This window comes from Scleropages formosus, chromosome 19 (assembly GCF_900964775.1).
Source record: "Scleropages formosus chromosome 19, fSclFor1.1, whole genome shotgun sequence".
NCBI classification, from domain to species: Eukaryota; Metazoa; Chordata; class Actinopteri; order Osteoglossiformes; family Osteoglossidae; genus Scleropages; species Scleropages formosus.
The window spans coordinates 12,554,889-12,582,246 of NC_041824.1; the positions used below are offsets into that span (position 1 = coordinate 12,554,889).

Below are 27,358 nucleotides of genomic sequence, written 5' to 3' on the forward strand. Positions count from 1 at the left end.
ACACCAATATAATGTATTACAACTCTATTTCTTCCATTATTTAAAAAGCCCACAAAATAAGGAACTAAAGTCTCAATGATTCCAGTATGAGTAAAACCTATGTGTCTAGCAATGATATTTCATACATTTTTACTGATTTATATTTGGAGACAATCACTTACCAAAGCAACTGTACAACTTACCTAACCAATTTCATGGAATAAAAAAAAATTCTCTGAAGAACAAAAAAATACACAGAATCATAACATTAGCCATGACAATAAGGTTATTCCAGGACAACAGAGTTTCTTTTTTTCAGAGGGCAGCACAGTAACATTTGGCAAAAACAATGCTACTTTACTGAAAAGAATAATCTGTGATCAATGAAATCAGTGTCATACCTCACATCATGGTTTAGGATGAATGTGCTTACTCTTTTTTTTTTCTTCAATCAGTGGTAAGCCGCAACAAACCTTGTTAGTGCCAAAAGTATTTATTAAAGTGCCCAAGTGAAAGAAACTATTTACAAAAGTCTACAACGCTCGATATTGCCATCAGCAGCACAAACTATATACATCTACACCTCTCTTGCAAGGGAGCAAAATAAGCCCTTTAAATAGCCTCCCTTTCTTCTTATAGGAAGGACTGAACCATTTTCACCAAAAAGGGGTGTCAATGATCGATATGAACTCAGTAAAACAGTGATCTACAGATGTTGTTACAATTAAGCATGAATACAATTTCCCCTTAAATTACCATTCATCATTTTCCTAAAACACAATGAATTAAAACTAGCTCATGACAATCTTCCCAGTTTTCCCATTTCCATCCAACTGAGCATGAGCCACATTCAAACAAGAGGTATTTAAGGCCACCAAAAACCTTACTTTGATCTTTTACCAGGCATGAAAATAATGTTGTTGGGTAAGTGCTATATCAGTGGAACACAAACACAGCACGTGTATAACAGACACTCCAGGAAGAGCTGAGTGTATGTCTTATGTGTTTGTATGTGAAATAAAGAATATAGCCAGCTCATTGTGTGCATCCACTAAGTTAGTTAAGCATAACCGTAGAATGAATAAGTGATTTTCCTCCTGGTCCTTAACCGTGAGACATGGTCTGTCACACTGATCATCTAAAAATATATTAAAAATATCACTGAAATGATAATGAAGGTAAAGTTATCTGTCTCCGTGTACATATCACCAAGACAAAATGTGTTTGAATGGTCAAGTATTGTAATGCAAAAAAAAAAAAGTGATAGTAATAAAACAGATCCTTCACCTCCCAGCTGCTGTTTTCCTGTCAAGAACACTATCAAACTGCATAACTCACTCATTTTGCCTACCTCATCGGTTAAGAGCTTGGGAGTAATGATTGTATCAAGTCTGTCCTTCACATTGTCCTCAACATATTGAGGCCACAACCCTAGTCCTGCATATACATCCTGCATAACATCCGCAGGATCTGCTCCTATCTCACAACAAACTCTATGCAATTCCTGGTCCAGGCCATGGTGATATGCCATCTGGACTACTGCCAACTCTCTCCTGTCTGGCCTGTGCCATCAAACCTCTACAGCTGATAAAAACGCTGCTGCATGAGTTGTGTTTGACCTGCTGAAGCGTTCCCATGTACCGCCCCTTCTTGTCTCTCTGCATCGGCTTTCTAAGGTTGCCTGGATAAAATTCAAAACTCTGGTTATACCCTCCAAAACCATCAACCGATATGTTCCCTGATATATACAAGATCTGATCACTCCATCCAGACAGCTACACCCCTCCATCTCTGCCTGCTTGGTGGTCCCATGCAAAAGAGGTCCAGAATAAAAAGCACAAAGCCTTTCGGTTCTGGCACCAACATGGTGGAATGGCCTCCACCTCTCACTCATAACTTCAGAATCTCTCTCTACATTTAAGAAGGGTCTCAAACTCACCTCTTTCAGTCTCACTTTTCCCCTGATCTCTTCAGTGTGTTGACAAACATGTAAATATCATTTCATTAGAAATTGTTGAATAATTGCTAAACCTTTATGCAGCTACTTAAGTTATACATATACACACATAGGTTCATATGCTGTATTGACAAATTAACTGTACTCCAGAATCACTGCATCCAAATATCTCCTTCTGTTGATGAAATGCACTCATTGTATTTTTCTCTGAGATGTATGTCATTTTGGAGAAAAACATCTTCTAGATGAATAAATGTAACTAAAGAATAGAAGATAAAATCACATCTATTAATTCCTCTGATCTTGCACTTTCTTTTTTTCACCATTGAAGGGATTTATGGTTATGTGTTAACAGGAAGGTTAAAAAAAAACATCTATTTGTGAAGGCCAATCCAGTGCTATCTGTAGCTTAGGAAACTACTGGAACCTTATTGTCACACCTTTAATACATATAAAACACTAAAGAGGAAAAAAGGCACACATAGGATTAAGGAAAAATGGTCTCAGACATTAATTTCTAACAATTCATAGAGCAAACAACTGACCTTTAAGCACTTTAGCGTCAAGGCGGTGTTATGTCCAAAATATTAATAACCAAAAAAAAAAAAATCCCACATAGTGGGGAAAGCAGCAGCATTTGGCAAATTTCAGAACAGGGACAAGTCACTGCCTATGTCATCAGACCTGCTAAATGACCACACGCTCCCCATCTTTAATGCCTCTCACATTGTACTTAAGCCTTCTTAACTCCTTAGTTGTCACATTAGATTTTTCTTGTGGGACTTGGTTTACTTTTGCAGCGCTACCTGTTGCCTCACTGTCTTTCTTTTCCATTGATTTGGCTGGAGATCGAGGGTCTTTTTTTACTAGGGAGACCCTGTGGGACAGTTTGCGTGGGTCCTCCCCAATGTCGACAGACAGGTTAGTATAAAGAGGTTCCAGTTGTTTTGACAGGAGTTCATAGGTGAGAGAGTTGAGGCCATCTGCACGCCAGTTCCTCCTGGTTCGCATTAACAAATCAAACCTGTGAAGTAATGAGAGAAAGACATTAAAACATAATATACCTGCATTTCATATCTATTAAGTACAATTCTGAAGTGTACGAGGTTAAATAAAGGCAGGCAAAATTTCAAAGTTCCCTGCTTAATATTCCAACACTCCCTGCCTATTAACTTATGGAGATAATCACCATGTAGCCGAAATGCCCCTTATTTGAAAACTTTCATAAATACCTTCGTGGGTTCTCTTCATTTCCTTTGTCCCCCCTGTGCTTGATCATCTTATAATGACCAACTGCCACCGATGGCCGAATTATCTTCATCCCTGATAAGCGTACTCTGAGCAAACAAAAACACAAAAAAGAGAAAGGCAACGTAAAAACCAAACACTGAAGTTTAAAAAAATGTTCAATTAAAAAATACTAAAATCATTTGGTGGGATTACATAAAAGGAAGTAGAGAGGATACTGTATTAGACAACTAATGTAGAGCAAAAGCACAATATCACAACTGGAAAAGAATACAAATGTCTACTTCACTCCCTCCCGCCACTTTACGTGATATGGGCTAATGTTCCAAATGAGCAACTTGCCGCACCTGCTGACATGGATTAAAGGTGAATTTTAGTCAATTAGCCTGGCCTTGAACCAATTTCAATGGTTTAAAATTGTACAAATGATCAGTTTAATAACACAAACAATGGGACAGGCCCATCAACGAAAATCTATTTAAATGTTCAGGAAAAGTTTGCTATCTAATAATTTTACTACAGCTACTGTTCAACAAACTCTATGACCTGAACATTCATCTACTTTTAGTCACAATCAACACCTAACTGGGTGCTTTGAAACTGCTTATTTTAGCAGTCATTTTTAAGCAATCAATACACAAAACATGGCAAAAAATGCTTCATGGTTTTGCTGATCTAATGATGGTTGAAAAAGTTCAAGCCCCTTAACACTGATTATCCACACTTACATACTTCCAGTCATTCTGAAAGCTAGGAGTAAATTTTGGGAGGAAACAGATGTTGGTGAATATGAAGGTGATATAATGAAAAATGGACAGGCACTGCATAATGCACAGAATGAAATGAACAGACAAAGAAAACCTTTTGTGCTTTTACAACAAAAAACTCCCATGAAGCCAATCAAGATTTTTCATTCATTCTTGATCAATCTCCCACAAAATCTTGTTCCCTTATGCACCCAGTACCTTCATACTCTCTTCCACTCACCTGGCTGCGATGTCATCATCCTCCCCCCCCCAACCCCAGTACTGGTTTGGGAAGCCATTCATTCTGAGGTACTGGTCAGGTGTTACTGCGGACACCCCTCCAAAATACTGAGAGTATGGCAACCTGCATGAGGGGTGAGGGGGTCACATATGAGTTTTGCGGTGTTAAAAATCTAGAATCTACGCATCTGGAATGATGCCTTCCTAATGAACACATCAGTGCTACTCTCAGTAGTGGCGGCTCCTCTCCTGCACCCTTACGGCAAACAGACGACCCAAAGACCTGTAGCGGAACTTGTCCATTGCCACAGAGAGGTGTGTTGGGTGTTGGGGGTGGCAGGTGTAGGTGTTGTGGTCATTCTCAGGAAGCAGGTCAACATCGTGCAGGAAAATACAGCCCCATTCCTCGTCTCGCAGTGCCTCTCGAACCCCCACATTCAGCAGCTTTGCACGGTTAAACGTGGAGTTTCCCACCTGCAGCCACCAAAGAGGAAATGCACTGTAATGAATAAACTTAGAGACCAGGGTTAGGGTTATGTGTGATAGACTGACAATGAGGCTGTAGAAAGAGGATTAAGAATTCACATGTGCTAAATGTGATGAAAAGCAGAAATATTACACAACACACAGAAAATGGCTGCAAGCTGACTATAAGAGTACACGAGTTCGTGAGAAATGCTTTTACATTGTATTAGTTTTTAACCACTGTAGTTGCTTTTACAGTTACATACAGAAAGTAATCAACCACCTAGTTTCAGTAACTTTTTCATTTTGGGTAAGACATGCTGGACAATAAAATTTTTCTAAATGTGAAATGTTTTTTCCCTTCAAATGTAACTTACTCAGAAAAGTAATTTAGAATAACCAATTTTAGGATACTTCTTTTTTTCATAACATACATAGAATTAGCAAGCAGGGCTCGACCAGATCCAAAAGCTTCTGCAGACATCTTGCACTTTACAAGATATGAACCTGTTGTGATAATGCAGTCACAGGGTCTAAACCAAAAATCCATTTGAAAGCAAAGTTTATGTTGTCTTATTTGCATTGAATATCTACTCAATGTTTTTTGCTTTACTGCATAAATGGGTTAAAAAGGAGAGGAGAGGGCAGGAGATGGTAAGAGAGAGACCTGGTGAACGATGTAGATCCCATAATGAAGCTGCTGCCTCTGCAGGAAGGGGTGTAGGTGGTAAAGCAGGGCACGGAGATGTGCTGGCCGGTTGCGGTAAGGGACCACAATGGCTGTGTGGTGTTGAGGCTCACAGTCAGGAGGGCGATAGTGGCCCCCAGGAGATACCAATGGATTCTTCTTATGAATCTCCTCCAAGGAGAGTGGGGAGGACAAGCGCACAGATACAGGGCCCACTGAAGAGAGGAAGGGTATACTACATTTAAGACAAAAGACACAATGGCAAAGGCAAAGACAGAAAGCTGGAAAGGCAAAAAGTATCCATAAAGTACAATGTAAATTGATATCACATTCTTACTTGTAATCACAACTTAACTTTCATACCACAGGATCAAGACATCACTATATGTACATGTTAGTCTCAGAACTTTTACAGTAGGACTAATGTAACTACAACAGATCCCTCTGCCCCTGTTGTGGTCAAGCTTCCTTCAAATACTGCCGTTACATTAGTAACAGTCCTTTCTGAAAAGTGTTCAGCAAAATGTAAACATTCAAGAACGACACTGCTTATGCCAAGCTCAGTTATCAGTAATTTTTTCCATGATTTTACTTACGCGTCTTAATATTTTACACAAGTAACTGTAAGAAGAAAAATGTACAGACATGACACTGTAAAAAAAAAAAAAAAAAATCTGATGTCAACACACACACACACACACACACACACCCCAGACCCACTGGAGAGCAGTACCCAGTCCAACCCACTGCACCACCACGCCCCCGATGTCAAAACAATAATAAAAAAAACTGTACGTAAAAGAAAAAAACTGAGAAATTAGAGCAAAATAGGGATGAATGACACCCTTTGGTAGAGCAGATGACACAATGTGAACCTCAAGACAATCCAGAATAAGTAATGCAGACACATGCACTGTAACAGAGGCAGAACATCAGATGTCTCACCAAGCAAGGGTGAAGGCAGGGGGCAGTCTCTCAGTTGTGCAGTGTTCCCTGGGGCCCCTGTGTGGCCAGCGAGCAGCACTCCCACCTGGCTGAGGTTGGTGTAGACATCATGGGGGTGCGAGTAGTCAAACTCGGGCTCTGCGGTACGCACCAGGACTGACACCAAGCCACGGAACCCACCCAAGGAGAAGTAGAGCACGAAGGCAAATTGGAACCCCACTAGCATGGCCAGGGTGCAAGGGGAATCAAAGGTTCGGCCACAAAACAGCATGATGTCAAGGAGGCACTCGAGGGGCCTGTCAGAGGTAGGAGGTTGAGGTCCAGGGCAATGCACAAACTCCAGTAGATGGAAAAGGAGACAAACTGAGATCAAATGTTTGCGAAGCAGTTCAGGAGATATTTTTATTTATTCTGAACAAAAGAACCACAGTGAAGGAAAGGAAACGGGGAAAAAAATAAGCTAAAGAAAGAAACATAAAAGGATGAAAAGAAGTGAGTTAAAGGCTGATGAAGAGAACAGAGAATAAAGAAAATAAGAGAAAATAACACACCGGTGAAGGACAAGGGAAAAGGGGGAGGGGTGAATCAGGCAAATGAAAAAGACATTTCAGAAGATCTGGAGATACAAGGAGTGTAACTCTTCCAGCGTGGACAGGTTACTAGGAAAGTCCTATAAGGAACCAAAGAGAATTAGGAACTAAGATAATTTTTGAATTACGTTGTTACACTTAATTACAATTCAGAGAAAAAGTTTGTGAACTTTAGGTTTTTAATAAATGATTTATAAAATGTCTATCTTCATTAATCTAAATCATAATAATAAAGAGAGTTTCATGTAAACAAACTGTTTAAACAATGTTAACAAGGTCATTGATGGAAAAGGTATATAAGTTCTTATATTTGGTACCTAGCAAAACTTCCTTTTTTGGCAATAACCAAATTGATTCTGTAGAGACTAGTCGACCCTGTAGTATGTTGGACCATTCTTCTACACAAATTGGTTTCAGTTTATGTATATTTTTTCAGTTTATGTATGTCTTCGTTAAACAGGCAGTAGTTTTGTGAAGTTCCATGTGGTCAAACCTGAGATGGGCAGCAATGTTATTCGAAGAGCAGTGGTTTTGTTGCCACTTGTTTGACGATTCCACAGAATCCTCTTACTGTGACCTTTGGAGGACATCCACTCCGAGGGAGTAGCAAAAGAGCTCAGTTTATTTTTCTGAGATGTACATCGCTTTAGAGAAAAGTGTCTGCTAAATGAATAAATGTAAATGTTCATTCCATTTTTAAACTGCTTGACTAGACTGATGGATGCTTGAATCTTTAAAAAAAAAATCCTTTTGCAACAATTTCCAGTGTTATAAGCTTCAACAGCTCTTCTTCAAAGGTCCTCTGAATACAACAATTCTTTTGAGTTAAGAGTTAACGAAAAAACTCCCCCCCCCCAGTAAACCAACACTTAAATTAACTGTCTGACTCCAATCAGCCTCTTTTCACTATTCACATATTGTTTCCATCAATGACCATGTCTGGTCAAACCATTTGTTCAATAAAGATATAGAAATGTTAAATTTTGTGTGTGTTTGTTAAATAAGACAACAACAAATGAAGTCTTGTTCAATATTGACAAATTAAGATCATAGCAATTATAGGAGCCATTCATGTCATTCCAAAGGGTTCACAAACTTTTTCCTTACAACTGTATCTAACAATATAGGAAAAATATGACAAAAATGACATCCCATGGGTGTACAATTGTAGGATTTCAGATCAATTTTCAATCACACTTTTTAATACTAAACTGTATGTGCATGCAAAAAAAAAAAAAACTTAAATTACAACTGTTCTATGAACTCTCTCTATAACTTATACCTGCCTGTTGGCTCATTGCAGACCATTCCATTCCATTCCAAGCCCATGTGACACAGACCAGTCTAGACCAAGCTGTGTCACAGCCAGTGGACTTTCTGGCAGGGGTTGTGCCGTCTTGTCTCTCCCACTCTTAGGTTCATGTTCCGGGCTAGAGAAATAAGCAACCCTTATCTGATTAAAAAAAAAAAAAGACAGTTTCTGACAAATTAATTCATTTTAAAATGATTGCAAACCAATCTTTTGTACAATGTGTTCTACCAAATTTGTAGAATTTGTTCTAAAAAGAATTTCATATTGTTTTTCATGCAGATTCTACCTACTGTGCTTCTGAGCAAAACACTACATCCCTGGTTATGACTTTCGGCTAAAGACAATTCAAGCAAAGGTAAAGGGAATAAAAGTTAAGAGTTCACTTAGTCATGGACAGTATGTAAATCAATGAAGTCTGCTGATGTAACGGCAGTGGACTGAAAAGATCCATTAGTGTAAAGATTTATACAGTAAATCATGCTCCTCAGATAAGTCATCACAAGAACATGAAAAAATGGTAAGGCTCATCTAAAAAAAGGTTCAAGATGCAATAAAAGCAAATCTGCATGTTGCATAAATTGTAACTAACGGGCTGTGCTGCCCTTTTTCCTTTATATTTGTTTTCTTGGCAATTGAACTGGTATCTTTGTAGATGTTAAAAAGGGACTGGACAACTGTAGTATTGTTACAGGCTTCTACTGACTTCACCACTGAACTGATTCAATTCAGTATATAGTTTAATTTCTTCTCCTTCAGAATGATACACATGATAAATTACACTATCTTCTTCAGGGGCTATCTGTCCTTGACTAAATTTTTCCCAAGCTTTCGTCTTCAACACTCAAGCACTAAGTACTTTTATTTATGAACATTCTGAAATTTAAATAATAATTTAAAAACTTACAAGTGGTTTAACAATAAGATAAATTAAATTATGCACAAAGTGTATTACCACTATATATATATATTTTTTTTTTTACTGTAGTTAGTAATTATTCATAACATGGTCCTGCAGTTTTTAACCTTAAAGTAAGGTACTTGAAATACTTCAACCAAAAATTAATTGCTGCTGCAGTCATATAACTTCCATTGATATTTTCAGCTGTAGAACCTAATCCAACAGACTTTTAAGTTTTTATTTTACAGGATGGAACCATGATTATGATGAATTTGTTGTCAGTCATCAGCACAAAGTACTCTATGGTGTAAAAGTGAAAAAATCTTAAGTGCATAAGTATTCACCTTGTTTTGACACACCTAAATTACATCTGAAGTTATCACTCTACTACAAGGTATATTCTGCACCTTGGAAGTTTTCTTATATCCTTACCTTAACTAGTACTTTTCAAGAACCTCATCTCACAGACTCTTGACCTCCCACCAGCTCTTTGTCAGGTGGGCCTTGAGTAGAAGAGAGGGGAATATGAGCTGGTGGGTTGTCAAGCCCCAGCCAAGTTTTGATTTGTCCTTTGAAAGTGGCCTGCACCCACCGCCTATTTCAGTTCCCCCTTGCCCTTGTTTTGTTGATATAAATCCTTTTTTATTGGTGCACCCATTTTCCTGTGCTTTAACTCTGTTCTGCTACATCTCCACCCCACTCAAATCACTAAACAATGGATCAAAGATATGATACAAAAAAGGCCAGCTGTACATTAAATTATTACAACAACTACTTTCGTTCTTGAAGCTATAAGTAACCCAGCTAGCCACAGAGAAAAGGAAAAAAAATCCCAACCAAAAGGCAAGGGAGGTTGGGGGGGGACTTCTGGGATCCATGTACCAGAGGCTGCCCAACCCTCCTGGGCATTCTAGATATAAAAAGTATTAAGTCAACTTAAACAGCTATTTATATTACACCAGACACTAATAAGCTAATTTCCCAGTTCGCATATGCCGGTCTCGTCCACCATGGCATGAAGACAAAATTTCTGTCAAAACTGAGTGCTGGTATCTTTACCACTTGCGGTTTGAATTTCAAGCATACATAAAGCGTTAAAGTTTTGGGTGTTTTATTGTGCACAAATCTGTCATTTGATTCTTATGTTGTTGCATTTATTAGGTTGGTCTTCCTTCAGTTGAGATATATAGCAAAAATAAGGTAATTCCTAGATAAACAAAAAGATGAGAAGCTGGTTCATGCCTTTGTTTCAAGGATGATTAACATTGTAAGTCGTTTTGGAGAGAAGGGTCAGCAAAATGTATAAATGTAAATGAAACAAGAATTCATTACTATAACGCTGTTATTGAGCTGTCCTCACCAGATTGTATCTAGGCTACAGTTAATATAAAAAGCTGCTGCCAGAACAGTCACAAGGACAAGGAGGTACAACATGTAATTCCAGTTCTTCAAGTTTTTGCAATGACTTCTGACATATATGGTAGTAAATGTCATTGCTTCAGTTTGCCTTAGTAATATCATTACGTTCACAATGCTGTCTTCAATCATTGGATGCAGGCTACCTTAAGGTATCTGTAATTAATAAGATTTCAGTAGAAGGATAATGCTTTAGCTATAGAGCACCACAACTTTAGAACAGTCTTCCAGATGTTGTCAGGAATGCCAGTCCCGTCTCAGCATTTAAATCCAGGCTTAAGACTCATCTGTTCACCTTAGCATATCCATCATAACTGATGTTGATTCCTTTGCTGCATTCTGCATCTTATCTTCTACAGTATAACTTTCTACTTTCTTTATGCTGGCAACTTCCACTACCACAGAGCATTGCTTTCCCCATCCGATGGGACCAGCTGCAACACCACTACCCCATGTTGTACCCCTAGTGAATGTATACACACACATTGCCTAAAACCACTTGCCCCATAGAGGGTCGTAGGGAGCTGGAGCCTAACCCAGCAACACAGGGTGCAAGGCTGGAGGGGGAGGGGGCACACCCAGGACAGGACACCAGTCCACCGCAAGGCACCCCAAGCGGGACTCGAACCCCAGACCGACCAGAGTGGAGGACCCAGTCCAACCCACTGTGCCACCGCACCCCCTCTAGTGAATGTAGCAATATCTTAAACAGCTAGATAGTCCTGCTTCTATTAGCTGTAATTACCGATACTCTTTTTCTATCAAGAATGCCCAGGAAGTGCCATTTAAATTATTAGTAATAATCTGTGACATTTCACTTTTCGAGGGGCTCAGAAACCCTTTACTTTCATACGGCGAGGGAGGACAATTTTGCTTGGGAGCCTTTTACTGACATTTGTCAGATGGGTGAATAAAAACAGGTCAAGTTTGTGCCCCTATGACAAGACATTTTTAAAAATACATGTGAAGAAAATGCACCTATAAATCAACAGGAAAATGTAATCTTTGAAAGTTCATAACCATCCACTCCAACTATGATTCACTCCACTAAACATTTTATCTCATCTGTGCATCTTTTCATGCTTTTTTTTTTTTTCCAGTTGCATTGCCTCATATTATGTTCCTGTCTAGGCACTTTGATTTAGTGAAATACTCAAATAAGGCTACAACAATGTAGACTCAAAGCTTTTAAGATAGAAGTAATTTGTTTTTTTAGTTGTTTTAAAATTGTAAAACAACTAAAAAACAAATTACTTATATTTTAAAAGCGCTGAGTGAACATATTGTTGTAAGGAATTTAAAAAAAAAAAAAAAAAAAAAAAAAAAAAAAAGTCACAGGTTTTTAGAATGGTTTGTAGCCTATATTAACTTCTTGGAAATTCAACCAGGCTCTGTATAAATCGGGTAAGTCATTGTTGTTGACGCCTAAAATCTAAAATTAAGATTTAATAATCAGGTAATATAATTATAACGTTCCCGTTTGTATTAACACCCGAATCTCTAACTCTGATCCATTGCGAACACTGAACAGGATCAGGATGTACAACTGAATTGTGCTGTTTTTTAAAGAAAATGAAAAAAAACCTTCCAACATTTACTGTCCCATAACCGTGGTGTGTACACCTACGTTCTCATCAAAAACCGTACGTATAGGTCTTTTACTTTTTTTTTAGTAAACTAGTCAGACAAAAGCATTAAGTAAAACAAGTCCGTCGAACCTCCGCCAAAAGACCCGCTGACTGTCCAGTTCAACCAACCACAATGAAGGCAAGAAGAAATCTCACATTAAGTTAATCATCGATTAAACACGAATTTAGTTACAGATTCAGCAATCATGACATGCCAAATCGTACATTTAAATTATAAACACTCACTGCTTTCAAATTCAACTCTATTTCGCAAAACATGATCGCATGCAGCACTGTCACTGTGTATTTTTGTTCAAAATTCAAGCAGAAAATACAATTCGTAGACTAGAACAACCTGTTGTAACATTAACATTTTGACCCGATATCTGTACCCCAGTCAATGTAAATAATAATTTGTTGATTTTCGCTTCGACAACACATCGTTCCTTCGCTTCGTTACCATCATGATCATCCCCATAGCATTAACCCGAAGTAGCCATTACGTAAAAGTATCCTCCAGTCTAGTCGTAGTACCCCTGTGCGGTACCGCAGCTCACGGAATGTGCTTCATAGTTAGTTAATGATCGACCTATTTCTGCGCTCCGTTATGCAGACTCACCCTCCTTGGTCCTGTGCGCGAGTCTTACGCCACACCGAGGCTTTCTCGATACAGTAGGCCCCGTTTTCTCCAACGCGTTTCCCGAACGTGCTCAGCGATCCTCTCTTATCCCCCCGCTTTCGTGCGCAGTTGCCGTCCGATTCCGTCTCAAGGAGCAGCGACGCAGCACTACCCGCTTCCGATTTCCGCGCCCGCGCGCAACTGCCGCGTGCCGCCTTAGTCGCGCAGAGGTGCGTCGTGGTCTGCCCGGTGCGCGAGGTGCACGCAGACGTCAACCCTGTGGCCGCGTGACGGCGGAGCGGCTTCGGAGTCGGAGGAGGTGGAGACGTCGAGAGCACCGAAACGACCGGTTTTCCAGATTGCGCCGGAATTCTGAGATACGAGTTCAATGTACAGGGTTCGTTCGTTCGTTCCAGCTATAGACTTAGAAGTTACTTCACGGTCCCTTTTTGATAGTATTTGTAATTTGGGGAAATAACAGTATGAGGTAATTAATGAGGGACACTTCACACTGCTTCACTACTAACTAACGACTAAGCTGCGCAGAAACTCGTGAGAACAGTCAGAGAGAGAGAGAGCTAGCAAAGAAAAACGAGTATATATTTTTAATGTAAATATATTAATATATTAAGTATTCATCCTAGTACACGTAAACATCTTGTTGCCCAAGAATAAGCTAATAAATTTTATGATTTTATAGAAGGCTATAAATTAGTTCACATAATAATAAGCGCAGTAACAAGTTACTCAATCAGTTCTGTGTATGTGTTGTTATACTGAGGAATGTCATGTTCGGGCGGGAACAGATCGTTTATTGTAAATATCTGGGAATTGAAGGAAAGATAAGATGTAAAATAGTTGTCCACCCGCTCTGGGGGCTGAAATGGATTATAAAGGGTGAGTGCCTGCCGGAGACATCGCTTTTAGGTGCAGGTCCTTGAGGAAAAGGGGTTCTCGGCCCGAGCGCATTATTTCCGCCGGCTCGTGCCGACGTTCCACTGAACGCTCATAATGAACGCTGTCCGCGCGACCTCCGCGCCCCGTCCGCGCGACCTTCCGCGCTCAGAGCGCAGCGCGCTACAGCATGTTGTATCTGCTTGTCTTGCAGATTTTTTTTCTGTCTTCTCAGCTTTCAGAGTCAGGTTCATATTGTATTTCTGTCATTGCAAAAAAAAATCTTAAAGTTGTTTATTCGCATGCATCACTTTAGACAAAAAAAATTGAAGTATTGCAAATTACAGGAATTCACTGACATTGATTCCAAGTCTTATTTTATAAATCATTTCTATCGTCTTACTGTAGAACATTAGAACAAAGAAGAATCTAATCTAGTGAATCTGTGTAAGATTATATATCTAACCATTTGTCTTTTAAAAAGTCACCCGTTCTGAAACGCACTTTTCTTTAGGTTATACTCCACATTGTCACTCAGCTCTTTACAGCAAATAAGATGTAGACTGGAGTCATTACAGGTTCAATTTACTCCAAATATTCTGAGGACTAATCAATCCACTTAATATTAAATAAAAATGTCATTTGTACATTTTTTTCAAAGTCACATACCAATTATAGAAAATTGTAATCGATTTTCCATATACCCTTAAAAAATGTTAGAAAAGTAATCAACAAAACATGTGTTTTGATGCTGTGGCACACATTTGTAACATAAATGATATTTTCGTCTTGAGAAATAGCTTCAAATGATCTGAACTTCTGCAGAATGGAAGTCAGGCTTTTCCTTCTTCCTCTGATTTCTTTGCTTTATACTTAGATTAAAATAAATTAGTCTTGAGGCTTTGGTAACAGAATTTTTCTTCTTTCTTACCCTTCTTTAACCATCATCCACTCTCTCTGTTTTAACATTCATACAGACATGCTTTTGGGATTATTTTTATTGGAACATTTGTGTTGAAGAAACTTTATTTTTTAAGGTCACACTCTTTCCAAATGACATCCTTCTTCTGCTGCCCATCTCTTCTTCCTCTACTTCCTGGCGTTTCCAAACTGTACACCCATTGCATTGTTGACACAGCGGAAGGCCGAAGGATCAACTTCCCAGTATTTCACTGGATTGGAAAAGAGACTGATGCCGCTGTAAGAGGTTGTCATAACACCAGAGCTATCAGAACAGAAGTCATTCACCTCAATCTTGCTTATATTGTTGCCATGCAAGTAGACCACCTACAGTGAGGAAGACAGAGGGTTCCAGGGTTATGGAGGAGTTAACTTCTGATGACACCAGTAATCTTTAAATACTGCACTGCCGAGATAAGAGATAGCAGCATATATATACTTGTATGGAGCATTGCAAGTCTCCCAGCCCACCTCACCTGCAGATTTGGCATGTAAGGTAGTCCTGTAGGAACCCCTGAGAGGCGGTTGTTATTCAGGTGCAGCTCTCTCAGGTTGTACAGGTATACCAGACTTCCATGATCAATAGTGCGAATGCGGTTGTGACCCAGCCCCAATCTGATGAAGACACAGGAGCAGAATGGATGATTCGCATTGTAATAACAGTGTACAGTAGCTTGCCAGACATTTTAAGTGCAGAATTATCAATTCTTTAATTTAAGTAGCCAAAAGATGGTACTCTTATAATGAACTACATGACATACTGTATGTGCATTAAAATTAAAATTAAAACGGTGATAAGTGCCACTACAATGACAGTACTGGACAATTATAGAAGTACTCTGTCCTGCGCTGTGGTGAGTACTAGTCTGATCAAAGCACTGAGACTCTGCTAATAATGGATTTCAACTGAATATAATGTATGCAAAACATGTTTCAAAGTACTGTAAAATATAGTTATTTTTTTCCTAGGTTTAAAACAACTGCAAATGAATGCAGATATTTCAAAGTAAATTTTAGATAACCTCAGTTAAAGTTTTAGTAATTTTTAACCAGAAAATGTTTTTGATGAAGACATAATACACAACAACCACAGAAACTTATCTAATCTTGAAATGAAAGCCTTGCAGCATTGAGTGCATTAAATTGGTTGGTTGTCACTGCAGTTTCACAGTGGTCACATATGTGCTGGTTTATTTGGCTAGAGGTGAGGGATGGGGTGGTGGCACAGCAAGTAGTGCTGCTGTCTTACAGTGCCTGGTGGTACAAGAGGACATGGGTTTGATCCCCAGTCTGTGTGGAATTTGTGTGTTTTCCTCATATCTGCATTGGTTTTGTCCAGGTGCTCCAGTTTTTCTCCCACAGTCCAAAGACATGCTGTACAGATTCTCCCGTAGTGTGTGAGTGACAGAGTGTATTCTACTGATGTATGGATGAGTGACCATTGTAAGTAGTGTATCTAGCAGTGTAAGTCATCTTGGTGAATAAGGTGTGTGGGCTGATAACACTACATAGAGTTCATTAGAGGTTGCTTTGGAGAAAAGTGTCTGTAAATAAATAAATGTAGGTTACTACTATAACCTGGCATGTAGTTCTGTGCATTTATCTAGTTAATATGTCTTATGTGTCACATTGTAGTTTATTTATCTGTCTATCTATGTAGTTATTTATTTATTACAGCAACTGATGCAAAGCAGCAGCCTCATCCACAGCTACTACGTGAGTTCTGCTCTCCATATTGGTATTCTGCAAGGAATCATGCAACATGTCTAAGTTAAGTTTTCTATGGCATCTGGACAAAGCATCATCACCATCATCACAGACCCAATTGTTTCAATGCAACAGTAACTTGATGTCTCTTCCACTCTCAACTCCTCCATCCTGCCTGAAACGTACCAACCCTGAAAATACAGCCTCTCCCATAGCCCTCTGCACCAGCTACCCCTCCTCTCACGCCCCTTTTCCCTCTGTCCCATTCTGGAGGCACAGGCCTGCTCAGAATGCTTACACATACAAGTTGGGTTTGATCTGCCAAAGTATTCCCATGTATTTCCCGTCCTCGTCCCTCTCCATTGGCTGCCTGTAGCTGCCCGTGTCAAGTTTAAAACTGGTTATGGGCTACAAGACCAACTGCAGATCTGCTGCTCAATACCTACATGATGTGTTTGCTTTCTCTGTCCCAGCCAAACTAGTATGCTCCTCCACCTCTGGCTGCTTAGTGCTCTCATGTGCAAGAGGTTCAAAATGAAACGCCCAAGAGTTCTTAATTCTGGCTTAATGTGGTGGAATGATCTCCCTCTTTCACTCAAAACTGCCAAATCCCTCTCAACATTCAGAACAGGTCTCAAAACACACATTTTTCAGACTTACTTCTCTATGGATCTCCTGTCTACTCCATGAATTTATATCATATCAGTTGTCACAAATATCTTTGATTTCATGCATTTCATGATATATAATTTATATACAATTATATTTTATAGAAATATTTCATAAAATAATTTTATATGCTGCTGTCTATGTAACATATGTTGTTTTAAATGGTGACCTCAGATAAACTGACCATACTTCAAGAATTGCATGTCTACATCTATGCCTCTCCATCTGTTGGTGGTTTTTGTGTTCACCAAATTGTATATCGCTTTGGATAAAGGCATTCGCTAAATGAATATAAATGCTGTAAAATAGGGTGCAAGACAACTGAGAAAAAATTAAATAGCAAAGCAGATATGAAAATTAATTAATGAAAATTTCTTAGGATAAAAACACCAAAGGAAACATGATTCAAAATACTTCTATCAACAGAGGTTTAGAACACAATGGGTAAAAGCCAATGCATACCTAACCAGGTTGCTGTAGTGACTCAGGTCATATGGTTCTATGGCTTGAATCAGGTTATTCTCCAGATGAAGCTCCTGTAAACTCTCAGGAAGGTCTGTGGATGTTGGGTGTTCAAAGGAATACATAAGAGAGACACAGAAAAAGTTAGTGGTATACAACCAAAAACTAAGGCCACTAAAAAGTATTGGCATTAAAAATTAGCTGACAAATAAATTGTGAATTGACCGTTAATAATATGGAAAGTAAGTATTATATTACTACACAGGTCTAGTAAAGTTAAATTGATAAATGAAGAATGTCAGATGTGCCACTTTTTGGAATTGCAGTGAGCTTGGCGTCAGAGATGCGAAGGTAGTTGAGCGTGAGTCCGTGAAAAGCTCCATGTTCAAACCCACTGCTCTGAATTGGGTTTTGTCCCATTTCTGAAAGACAGAAAATCATATTTGCGTAAATTACATTATTTATACTACCTAGTTTTTTCTTCAAGTTTTTTATCAGTAACCCAATGTGGCACATGTCTGATTTGATATTGCTAAAACTATGCTTATGCATTTCCCATTTGACAAAAAAAAGGGAAATTTTGTCTACTACTTTTTAATTTGCCATTTTATAAAGATTGTAATAATCGCCTGAAAATTGTTTTTCGCCAAGTGTCAAGAAAGTGAGACACAGAAACAAAAACAAATAATACACCAGTTCTAGAGGTACATGCTGGTACAAGAAATGTTTTCTGACCGATGGAGTTCATTTTGTTCAGTCCAGCGAAGGCCCCTTGGGGCACCCTCTTGATGCGGTTCTCATTTATGCGCAGTTCCAACAGACTGGAGGGCAAGTTCTTTGGAATGGCAGTGAGCAGGTTGTGAGAAATGTACAGCTTCTGCACATTGTGCAAAGGCAGGAAAGCCCGCGGATGAATCCGAGCGATCTGGTTATTCACCAGCACCAAAGTCTGCAGAAGCACAAGGGAAGCGGTCAGGAACGAGGAAGGATGTGAAAATTTACTTGTAAAATTTTGAAAGAACAAGTTGGGCGGTACCAATTAAAAAACAGTAAGAACATAGCCAATGCGAAATTAAAATATTACCAATCTCTGCAGCTAGATATCTTACTTGAGCAATTCAGGTTAAGCGTTTTGCTCATGGCTTCTTGCAACGTTCCTCAGTACCTAACAATCCCCGTTACCTCTATACTACCTCTCACTATGATCAACTCTGTGTAGGCTAGCAGCTGAGCAAGGGAACATAATAATTTTTCATAACAACTCCATTTTAATAGCACTCTTTGTCATGTTTGTACTCTTTTTTTTCTATAGTTGTCTCCAGCATTCTGCCCTTTCCTTTCTTTGAACTTAGCTTCTTACATCAAGGTTGCTTAGGCCCTTGAAGTCGTTCTCCCCCAGTTCTGAAATCACATTGTTCTGCAGATCCAGTAGCTTTGTGTCACGAGGGATTTCCATTGGCACATAATATAGATCTGGGAACAAATATAACTGTGGTCAACATATAACACTCACTTTGCTTAACCGCTTCTCCTTGTCAGGGTCACAGCGGTCCAGAGCCTATCCAAGCATCATAGGATGCTAGGCTAGGAGAGGTATACCCTGGACAGGAAGCCAGTCGACAGGATAGACACACACACACACACACACACACACACACTCATGCTGCAGGTAGTTTTTAACAGTGACCAATTAATCTGAAACACATCTTTTGGACCGTGGGAGGAAATCCACATAGACACAGATTCATACCCTGACACTGTGAGGCAGCAGCACTACCCATTATACCACTGTGACAGCCATAACATGTAAGTCCCATATCATTATTGAAATTTGTTTAGTTATGAAAAGATCAGCAGGTACAGTATATACATACAACAGAAACACCTAGAAACTTTTAGTTTTCGATAGTGTAGCTGAAGTAAAACTAATGAAAAGTACGCTATAGTGAACAATGAAGTAATTTCACTATTTATAGTTTACAGCAGAAATTATTTTACCTTCTGTGGGTTTATGGCTCCACCTATTTTTTTAACTGCATTACGGTTTTCCATGTAAGATGTTCAGTAAGCCCGATTGTTCAATGTTAAAATAAGAAATGTACCACATTCTCTAAAAAATAGCTGGTTGCAAAGTATTATAAACCTTGTCATCATACTTCTGTTTGCCATCTTAATCATGTGATGAGCTATTGCTTCCATTCAAGTGATGTTATCCATCACTTCTATTAATCGGCTTTATTACCTAGATGTCCCCATACTTCTTGATGCCCAGTTCGGGAATGTGCGGCGCATACAGTAATAGCAGGCCATTCTTTATTAAACAACCATAATGTGAAAACTTAAAAGAATAAAAAAATCTAGCTGTTAAATGACAACCACAGCTTTCCTGTGCCGTGGTTGAGAAATATTGTAACTTCATTGGTTAATTTTTTCACAGGACTGTAATTAGAGAAAATACTGGGTGTCTCAAAGGGTTATGCATCATCTTTGTGTGTCTCTGTGTGTGAGCCAGCTGGCTAAGGTTTTACAGTATAATTAAGATAAAGCTATAGCTCACTAAGGATCTGTACAGCAACATGAAGAAGATGTGTGGGTGGCCCAGTTAGACTTGTATGGATACAACTGCTGATTTAATTTTCTTTTACATGTAAAGATGCACAATGGTATGAAATGACACCATTTTACCATATTGTAGATTTAAGGTGGCTAAACACTGAATACTAAATTGAATTGTGCTTCTTGAGCTTATGTAGAATTTTAAATGTATATACACATTTAACTGTTCTGTTCACCACCTAATTTCACAGATTAATCCAAATATACATCAAAAGATTCAGCAACAAACAGCGGGTAACACTGCTGCCTCTCATCTCCTGGGCTGTGGGTTAAGACGAGCATCCGAATATGACTTAGTCTGTGCCTTTGCATTTTCTACCCGTGCTCACATGGGTTTCCTCTGGAGGCTTTGGTTTCGTCCCATCTGAAGAAATTTGTTTCAGGTTAAGCGCACACACACACACAAACACACACAAGCTGAAGCCGCTTGTCCCAAGCCAGGTTGCGGCAAGCCGGAGCCTAACCCGGCAACACGGGGCCCAAGGCTGGAGGGGAAGGGGGCACACCCAGGACGGGATGCCACTCCATCACAAGGCACCACAAGCAGGACTCAAACCCCAGACCCACCAGACAGCAGGACCTGGCCAAGCCTGCTGCACCACTGTGCCCCCCTTGGGTTAAGCACTCATTCTAAATTGCTCTGAAATTTGTGAGTGAATGAATGTGTGTTCAATTGGACTGTTGTCCTGTCCAGTGTCTACTCTGCCTCACACCCGTTGATTCCAGGGTGGCTACGGACCACTGCAACCCTTAACCGAAAAGGTAATTGATGAAAATGTGGGGGAAAAAACTATTATATCACCATACCTTATTATGTACACACAGTTTACACTGAAATATTTAAAAGCTTATGAATGTACACACGACTTCCATCCATTTTACTTTTTTAGGTTAAACATTTCATGCTTGCCAAGTATTGCAAAAAAGCAGTCTTTGAAAAAGAGAAACATCAATCCAGGCATTTTAACTTTGGTAATCAAATCTGTTGCAATTTAACTTTATGGGCTAAAGCATAAAAAACCTTTCACATGAACATAGTGTACTCATTTTGCAGTCTTAAATACAAAAAAATCTTACACTGATTATTTATTCATATTTTACTGTAACCTTCTGGTCATCCATACCCATATCTCACTGGTTTCACTGGTTTTGTAATTTATAGGCTCCAACCTTTACCATGCCAGTATCCCATTGCTGTGGAATATTCTGTGTATCAACGGTATACCAAATATAATAATAGAAGTCAACAATAATGTGTCTTTTATTTTTGGTGATCTGGTCATTTCTATGTTGCCATGTTACAGTACATAAATTAAAACTTGTTTGCATACTGTCACAAATTATTCAGTGACTACCTCCTTCTTACTACATCCTCACTCTCCCTCATTACTCACGCAGATCGGAGCACTGAACCACCATATTCACACAACTGCAGCCAAATGGACAGGTTGGTTCAACTGGGGGCAACTCCTCCATGGCCGACCCGTACTCCACATCTCTCATCATCAGGCCTTCTTCGTTAGCATCCATGCCGAAGTCCATGAACACCTTCTGCTCGAAGGGCAGGGTGAACGTAGAAACAGGAAGGTGGGCAACACACAGTGCCAGGAAGAAAACATCTGAGAGAACCATGGTGTGCCAGCAGGGGTGGACTTATTCACACTAACCTGTGGGGTGGTGAAAGACATTGGACATGACTGCACAGAATGACCACCCCATCAAAGTCATTCAACTCCTTTGCAATATCAGCACCCAAATTTACATAAAACGTAAACCGTTTATATAACGAAAAATCTACATCTTCATTTATCTTTTCAGTTATAAATATACCACATCTGTATTATTTAGACAAAAATTATCATCAATAGTTCATGGAATTTAAAAGTATACATGTAACAGCTGTATCGCTGAAGAACAAGACCTGCTGTAGATAGAATCAACCTTTTTAGAATTACAAATGTCTCTCAATTAAATTAATATGTAAAATTACACTTCCCACCCATTTGCACACTACAGCTGGAACAGCTGGTAGCATTGAGGATCCAACGTTGCAGGTTTGAATCCCATCTTTGGCTGTTGCACCCTTAAGCAAGGTACCTACCCTAAATCACACAAGTAAAATTACCCAGCTGTATAAATGGATAAATGATTGTCGGCAGCTTAAAATTGTAAGTTGCTTTGGAGAAAAGTGTCAGCTAAATGAAAACATTTAATGTAAACGTACAGCTAAATCTGCACCTTCAGCTAAACAAAATCCATCCCTTTGTGAAGTGAAGCAGATTGACCGACTTTGGAAAATACATAATATAAAAAGGTCTAGAATAAATAACATATTTAAGGTGACAATACCAGTTAGTTATGGTTTTTGTAATATGAAAATTGATTTTTCCTGATTTTCCTGTGCATTCTTAAAACTGGACTGAATGGAGATTGCAGTTTTTAAAAATAGTTTGAAAAATTTTAAAAAGTGTGTATTTTTGTTTATATGTATCAGTAAGTGTGGGGTATTTTACTTCATCCAAGTAAGTAATGCATTTCAAATTCTGTGAAAGTATTTTGGAAGAAATTTGACATGACTCAAACAAAGGACCCAAGATAGGAGAGAGTATCTTACTTTACTTCACCCCAGCTGGAGGGAGAGACCCCTGTCCCCTGTATCAGAGTCTAGGGAGTCTCTCCGAGCATCCGATACACACGTATTATATAGTTCTAGAAACGCATCCTACATATATAGTAACATTTCTCGTTGGCTTTCTTTCCGCATGATCAACGTGTGCTCAGCTTGTGTTTACTTCTGATTTGTTACTTATCTACTATGTTTCCTATAGGCTAAAGTAAGGTATGCACTTCGTATAGCAGACACCCTACACCCCTTCAGCTTATCTCTAAACCTGTCAGCATTATTTCTTTTCTAGTTTTTTCAGTTGCAGCCAGTGTCTGGTTACCTCTTCGAGTTGGAGGTCCAGTTTCGGTACATTCCTGCTTCTCACACGATGGGCTTTCTGCAGCAGTTGCAGAACACCCCAGTTGTACATTTAATGCATACCATCATTTCTGCTCAGTTTTCTTATTTTTCTCTCACAGTACATGCTCGTTGAAATTTGTCTCTGTGTCTTGCTCAGTTGTATAAACTCCTTGGACTAAAGAGCACTGTTCAGCACTATGATGCTGAAAATTTCTTATAATAATAGAATTTCAAATACTAAAGGAAACAAATCTATGTTCGTTTGCATTCTGAGATCCAGACGGAAATATACCGTTAACCATAATAATAATTTCATGTTTGATAAGATATTGCTTATTTGAGGACAATTAACGTAGCTGCTACCATGTGAGTTTACAATGCTATGCTGGACTCTCACAAGCGACGGATAACTGCAGGATTCAGCCTCTTCTGACACTAGAGTTTCCAAAATAAAGAAAAATAATAAAAGAATAAATCATCCCAGATAATATGCTGTCAGATTTTACAATAGAGTACAGCCATCCAACTTTCCCTAATCATCATCATGAAGTAAACTATAAATGTTACCTGGCAACTGAGATACTATAATGATGGAATCTTTCCCACTACAATACCGGTTTCATAAGCACTGGTGCTCATGCGTTTAGCCGTAAATACCACTATAGCCCCATTCTAAAACTACCTCATCATCAGTGCTGGCACCCAGGGAACGTAGGCCTCTCAAAAAACAAGCCTGAGTGAAGCAACTTCAGACTTCTGTTTTTCCAAAAACACAGGCCTTAATCATAAAACAATGTGTTTTGACCCACGTCTGTCCTCAGTGACACTCGGCCCTCCTTTCTTACCGACTTCTCACATTAGTTTGAGCCTAATAACACACAGTGGAAAAAGTTCACACAGAAATACAGCTCACTTTCTGCTTGTGCATAGGGTGCAACTTAGCTGACTGATAAATCGAGAAAACGATATTTGCATAAAGGAACATCACATCGTGTAAACAATAAAAGCTGTTTAAGACCTGTATTTTTTAACCACTTATTCAGTTGTTTCCTGCATGATTACTTTAAAACAGATATTTTATTCTTCAAAAAAATAACTCAGTTTACATACACTGCGTCCTCCTGTTATGAACATTTGAACTGCAACTTTTCAAAGACACAAATACACACACACATTTTCAGAACCGCTTGTCCCATACGGGGTCGCGGGGAACCGGAGCCTACCCGGCGACACAGGGCGTAAGGCCGGAGGGGGAGGGGACACACCCCGGACGGGACGCCAGTCTGTCGCAAGGCACCCCAAGTGGGGCTTGAACCCCAGACCCACCGGAGAGTAGGACCCGGCCCAACCCACTGCGCCACCGCACCCCCCGTAAGACACAAATATTTTTTCCATTTTCAAAAAATTATTTCCTTCATTGGACTATTTTCAAAAATATGTTTTTTTATGCACCCTGTGCTGCCGGGTTAGGCTCCGGCTCACCGCGACCCTGCTCAGGACAAACGGTTTCAGGCAATGTGTGTGTGTGTGTGTGTGTGTGTGTGTGTGTGTGTGTGTGTGTGTGTGTGTTTATGTAGCAAAACAGAACCTGCATTTTCACACTCAGGTGCTGTGGCAGTAAGATGCACTGAAAGCAGAAATTCAACTTCCACATTGTAACTGGAAGATAAATATGACACATGTTTATGGGATAAATCAGTTAACCATCTGAATTAAACAAGGGTTTGTGAAGACAATCTTTTTCCAGAAATTGCTCTTTGTTTTAATGTAACCCAAAATCAATAAAATGTTTTCAAAAAATAATACAGCATTTTTTTTATTTATCGTAGCTGTATCAAAGCATTTTACAGAACCTAACCAGCAAATAAACGGAGGTATAATTCTATTATTATACAGACTGAAAGAGTGCAAAGGCTTATAATCATTGCACATGCTTATGGGATGAATCTGTTGACAATCAGCATTGTGAAAATGCCTCATTTTTATTTTCAGTAATTTCAGACAATTTTGATGTTTTCTCAAGTCAATAAAAGATAATAAAGTAAAAGCCAGCAGCATGGTGCCACAGAGGATAGTGCTGATGTCTCGCAGCACCTGGATACACAACTAGACATGGGTTCCATCACTGTTTAGTCTGCATGGAGTTTGCATGCTCTCCTCCTATTTGTGTGGGTTTTCTCCCACAGTCCAGAGACCTTCATCTGAGGTTAACTGGTAACTCTGAATGGCCAATAGTGTGTCTATATGTACATGTATGTGTGTTAACTGTGCTGTGGTACAGATGAGTAAATTATTGTAGGGAGTTTAATATATCATGTCTAGCATTATCATTCACCTTGGATAAAGGTGTCAGCTAAATGCTACATTGGGGCAGCATCGTGGCACAGCAAGTAGTGCTGCTTCTCTCACAGTGCCTAGCTGGTGTGAGAGGATGTGGGTTCGATCCCTGCTCAGTCTGTGTGGAGTTTGTATGTTCTCCTGTGTCTGTGTGGGTTTCCTCCAGGTGCTCTGGTTTCTTCTCACAGTCCAAAGACATGCTGTTCAGGTTCACCCATAGCGTGTGCATGACAGAGAGAGTGTGTTCCACTGATGTATGGATGAGTGATCCAGTGTAAGTAGTGTATCTAGCAGTGTAAGTTACCTTGGTGAACAAGGTGTGTGGGCTGGTAACACTACATAGAGTTCATTGGAAGTTGCTTTGGAGAAAAGCATCTGCTAAGTAAATCAACGTAAATTGTATTTTGTTCGGCAAAAACCATCTCCCTGATAAATAAATGCAATGTAAAAGTCATTTGACACACTGCCATCTCATCTGTGATTTCTCCTGCCACATGCCCTATGTTTCCAAGAGAGTCTCTGGAATATAACGACCCCTACCGAGAATGGCCAGTTTATGAAAATGGAAAAAAATCTTAAAAAGTCTTTTACTCATTTTTACAGAAAGTAATCCATAAACAAACTGAGGGATGTCTACTGATCCTTAGCTTTTATTCAACATGATGTAGAGGTAGAACTTAAAACAAATTGAGGTACAAACTCACTTCCTGCCCTAATTCTCCTCCTAAGTCCTCTTAAGTCACCCCCAGAGTGTGTTTATCAGTGTCAGATTCCAACTGCTACTTGAACCAAGAACATCTGACTCCCAATCCATTTACTAACTCTCACAACTCTGCCAGCAGTCTTTGCAGGTGCAGAACTTCTGCAAAATTATTCCCAAAATTTTGGCAGCCAAAGAATTAGACTCTGTTCACTTTAAATTCAGGCGACTTGAATGGAAGCGCAAACATTCAGCACTTCAACAGTTTGAAAAGGTGATCAATGAGAATGTTGTAACAAACAGGTGATTTTAAAGATCACCTGTCCGTCTACCTCCTTCCATATAGACACACGCATTGTGTTAAGAGAGGCTGCAGCGCGCGGGACACATTATGATTGAAAAAGTAGTGGTTAACATGATCAAATACACTTCGCAGCCGCTTATATAATTTATAAAGTATTTCTGCAGTATCATGTGGTAACAAGCATGAATTTGGAAGGGCACGCTGATAACAGGGTAAATGGAATAGACAACGTGGTTCACGAACACAACTTGTCATGATTCTGTGTGCGTGTGCGCGCGCGCGCGCTATAATACACGCTACACAATAACACCTTCGCTTCGGAGGGTAACGGACAGGTGCACAGCAGTAATGATGTAGAAGATACGCAAGCAAAGTCATGCAAAGCCTAGGTAATAGGTTCAAACCTACCTTTAAAAAGGGGGAAAGTCAAGAAGGATTTCCAAAACTTGCTGACGCTCACCGTGTTTTTATTTTCACCGGCGTTAGTAATGTTTTATTGCATTTAGAAGTGCGGGTATGTGACGCTACTCCTGCGGGCTCTTCCAAGGACCTTTCCGCCCCTTTTTCAGGACGGTGTCTGCCTGCGCAGCCGAAGCATCGAATATGTGTCGGAAAGGGCCGGAAATCACGCTACGGAAAAAAAGGGACGTTTTTTTTTCTTCTTCTGATGGCCTTAGTTTGAATGACACTGTACTCTTAAACCAACCCCTCGTCAGCTGGGACTTTACCATCAAGGAAAGATGCTAATGCATAATAACAACTTAAACACAACAGGCATGATGATGTGGAACGTGTCCCCGTCCCAGTTGAAGGAGATGCAATAAAAGTGTCGTCCCAGTATTTGTGCGTAACTCCTTTAAGAAACATGATTGATCAATCAAATCTGACAAGTAAGTTTACGCGAAAGATATTTAATAACTTGGTGCTTTTTTAACGAGGGGATGCACTTGAGTATTTTCATTGCGGTTTAGTGAATTTCTGAAGCAAATTCATATATTTATGGGTCGATTTGT

General features: G+C 39.4%; 2 protein-coding genes across 10 annotated transcripts; both read right to left on the reverse strand.

Moving 5' to 3' along the window:
- Positions 1-2,135: 2,135 nt before the first annotated feature.
- On the reverse strand, positions 2,136-13,263 carry b4galt3 (UDP-Gal:betaGlcNAc beta 1,4- galactosyltransferase, polypeptide 3). Of its 8 annotated transcripts, none has more exons than XM_018760658.2 (9): positions 12,732-13,263; positions 9,501-9,571; positions 8,145-8,288; positions 6,269-6,424; positions 5,303-5,538; positions 4,454-4,644; positions 4,172-4,294; positions 3,169-3,273; positions 2,136-2,960 (listed from the first exon to the last, which is right to left on the reverse strand). In XM_018760658.2, the coding sequence occupies exons 3-9, from the start codon at positions 8,185-8,187 to the stop codon at positions 2,624-2,626; spliced, it is 1,191 nt and encodes a 396-aa protein (XP_018616174.1). In that variant the 5' UTR covers positions 8,188-8,288; positions 9,501-9,571; positions 12,732-13,263; the 3' UTR covers positions 2,136-2,623. The 8 variants fall into 8 exon arrangements, with proteins under 8 accessions (XP_018616174.1, XP_018616175.1, XP_018616173.1 ...); XM_018760659.2 differs by having other exon boundaries at positions 8,145-8,311; XM_018760657.2 differs by lacking the exon at positions 9,501-9,571.
- A 1,436-nt stretch (positions 13,264-14,699) lies between these two features.
- Positions 14,700-27,068, reverse strand: LOC108939179 (biglycan-like). 2 transcript variants are annotated; one of them, XM_018760324.2, is made up of 8 exons: positions 26,754-27,068; positions 21,434-21,590; positions 18,784-18,896; positions 18,159-18,372; positions 17,735-17,845; positions 17,424-17,517; positions 15,062-15,200; positions 14,700-14,912 (listed from the first exon to the last, which is right to left on the reverse strand). In XM_018760324.2, exons 2-8 carry the CDS (start codon positions 21,579-21,581, stop codon positions 14,715-14,717), a joined length of 1,017 nt encoding a protein of 338 aa, XP_018615840.1. In that variant the 5' UTR covers positions 21,582-21,590; positions 26,754-27,068; the 3' UTR covers positions 14,700-14,714. The 2 variants fall into 2 exon arrangements, with proteins under 2 accessions (XP_018615840.1, XP_018615839.1); XM_018760323.2 differs by having other exon boundaries at positions 21,434-21,706.
- Between the last annotated feature and the right edge of the window lie 290 nt (positions 27,069-27,358).

Excerpts from the sequence above, each read along its gene's own strand:
- b4galt3 (XM_018760656.1), bottom strand. The coding sequence starts at position 6,539 with ATGCTGTTTTGTGGCCGAACCTTTGATTCCCCTTGCACCCTGGCCATG. Across the intron at positions 5,539-6,268 it reads CCTGCCTTCACCCTTGCTTG|TGGGCCCTGTATCTGTGCGC; the intron begins GTGAGACATCTG and ends TCCTCTCTTCAG. Across the intron at positions 4,295-4,453 it reads ATGGACAAGTTCCGCTACAG|GTTGCCATACTCTCAGTATT; the intron begins GTCTTTGGGTCG and ends CCCCTCATGCAG.
- LOC108939179 (XM_018760323.2), bottom strand. The coding sequence starts at position 21,671 with ATGGTTCTCTCAGATGTTTTCTTCCTGGCACTGTGTGTTGCCCACCTT. Across the intron at positions 18,373-18,783 it reads AGGGCCTAAGCAACCTTGAT|ACTTTGGTGCTGGTGAATAA; the intron begins GTAAGAAGCTAA and ends GTGCTTCTGCAG. Across the intron at positions 15,201-17,423 it reads CACTACAGCAACCTGGTTAG|ATTGGGGCTGGGTCACAACC; the intron begins GTATGCATTGGC and ends TGTCTTCATCAG.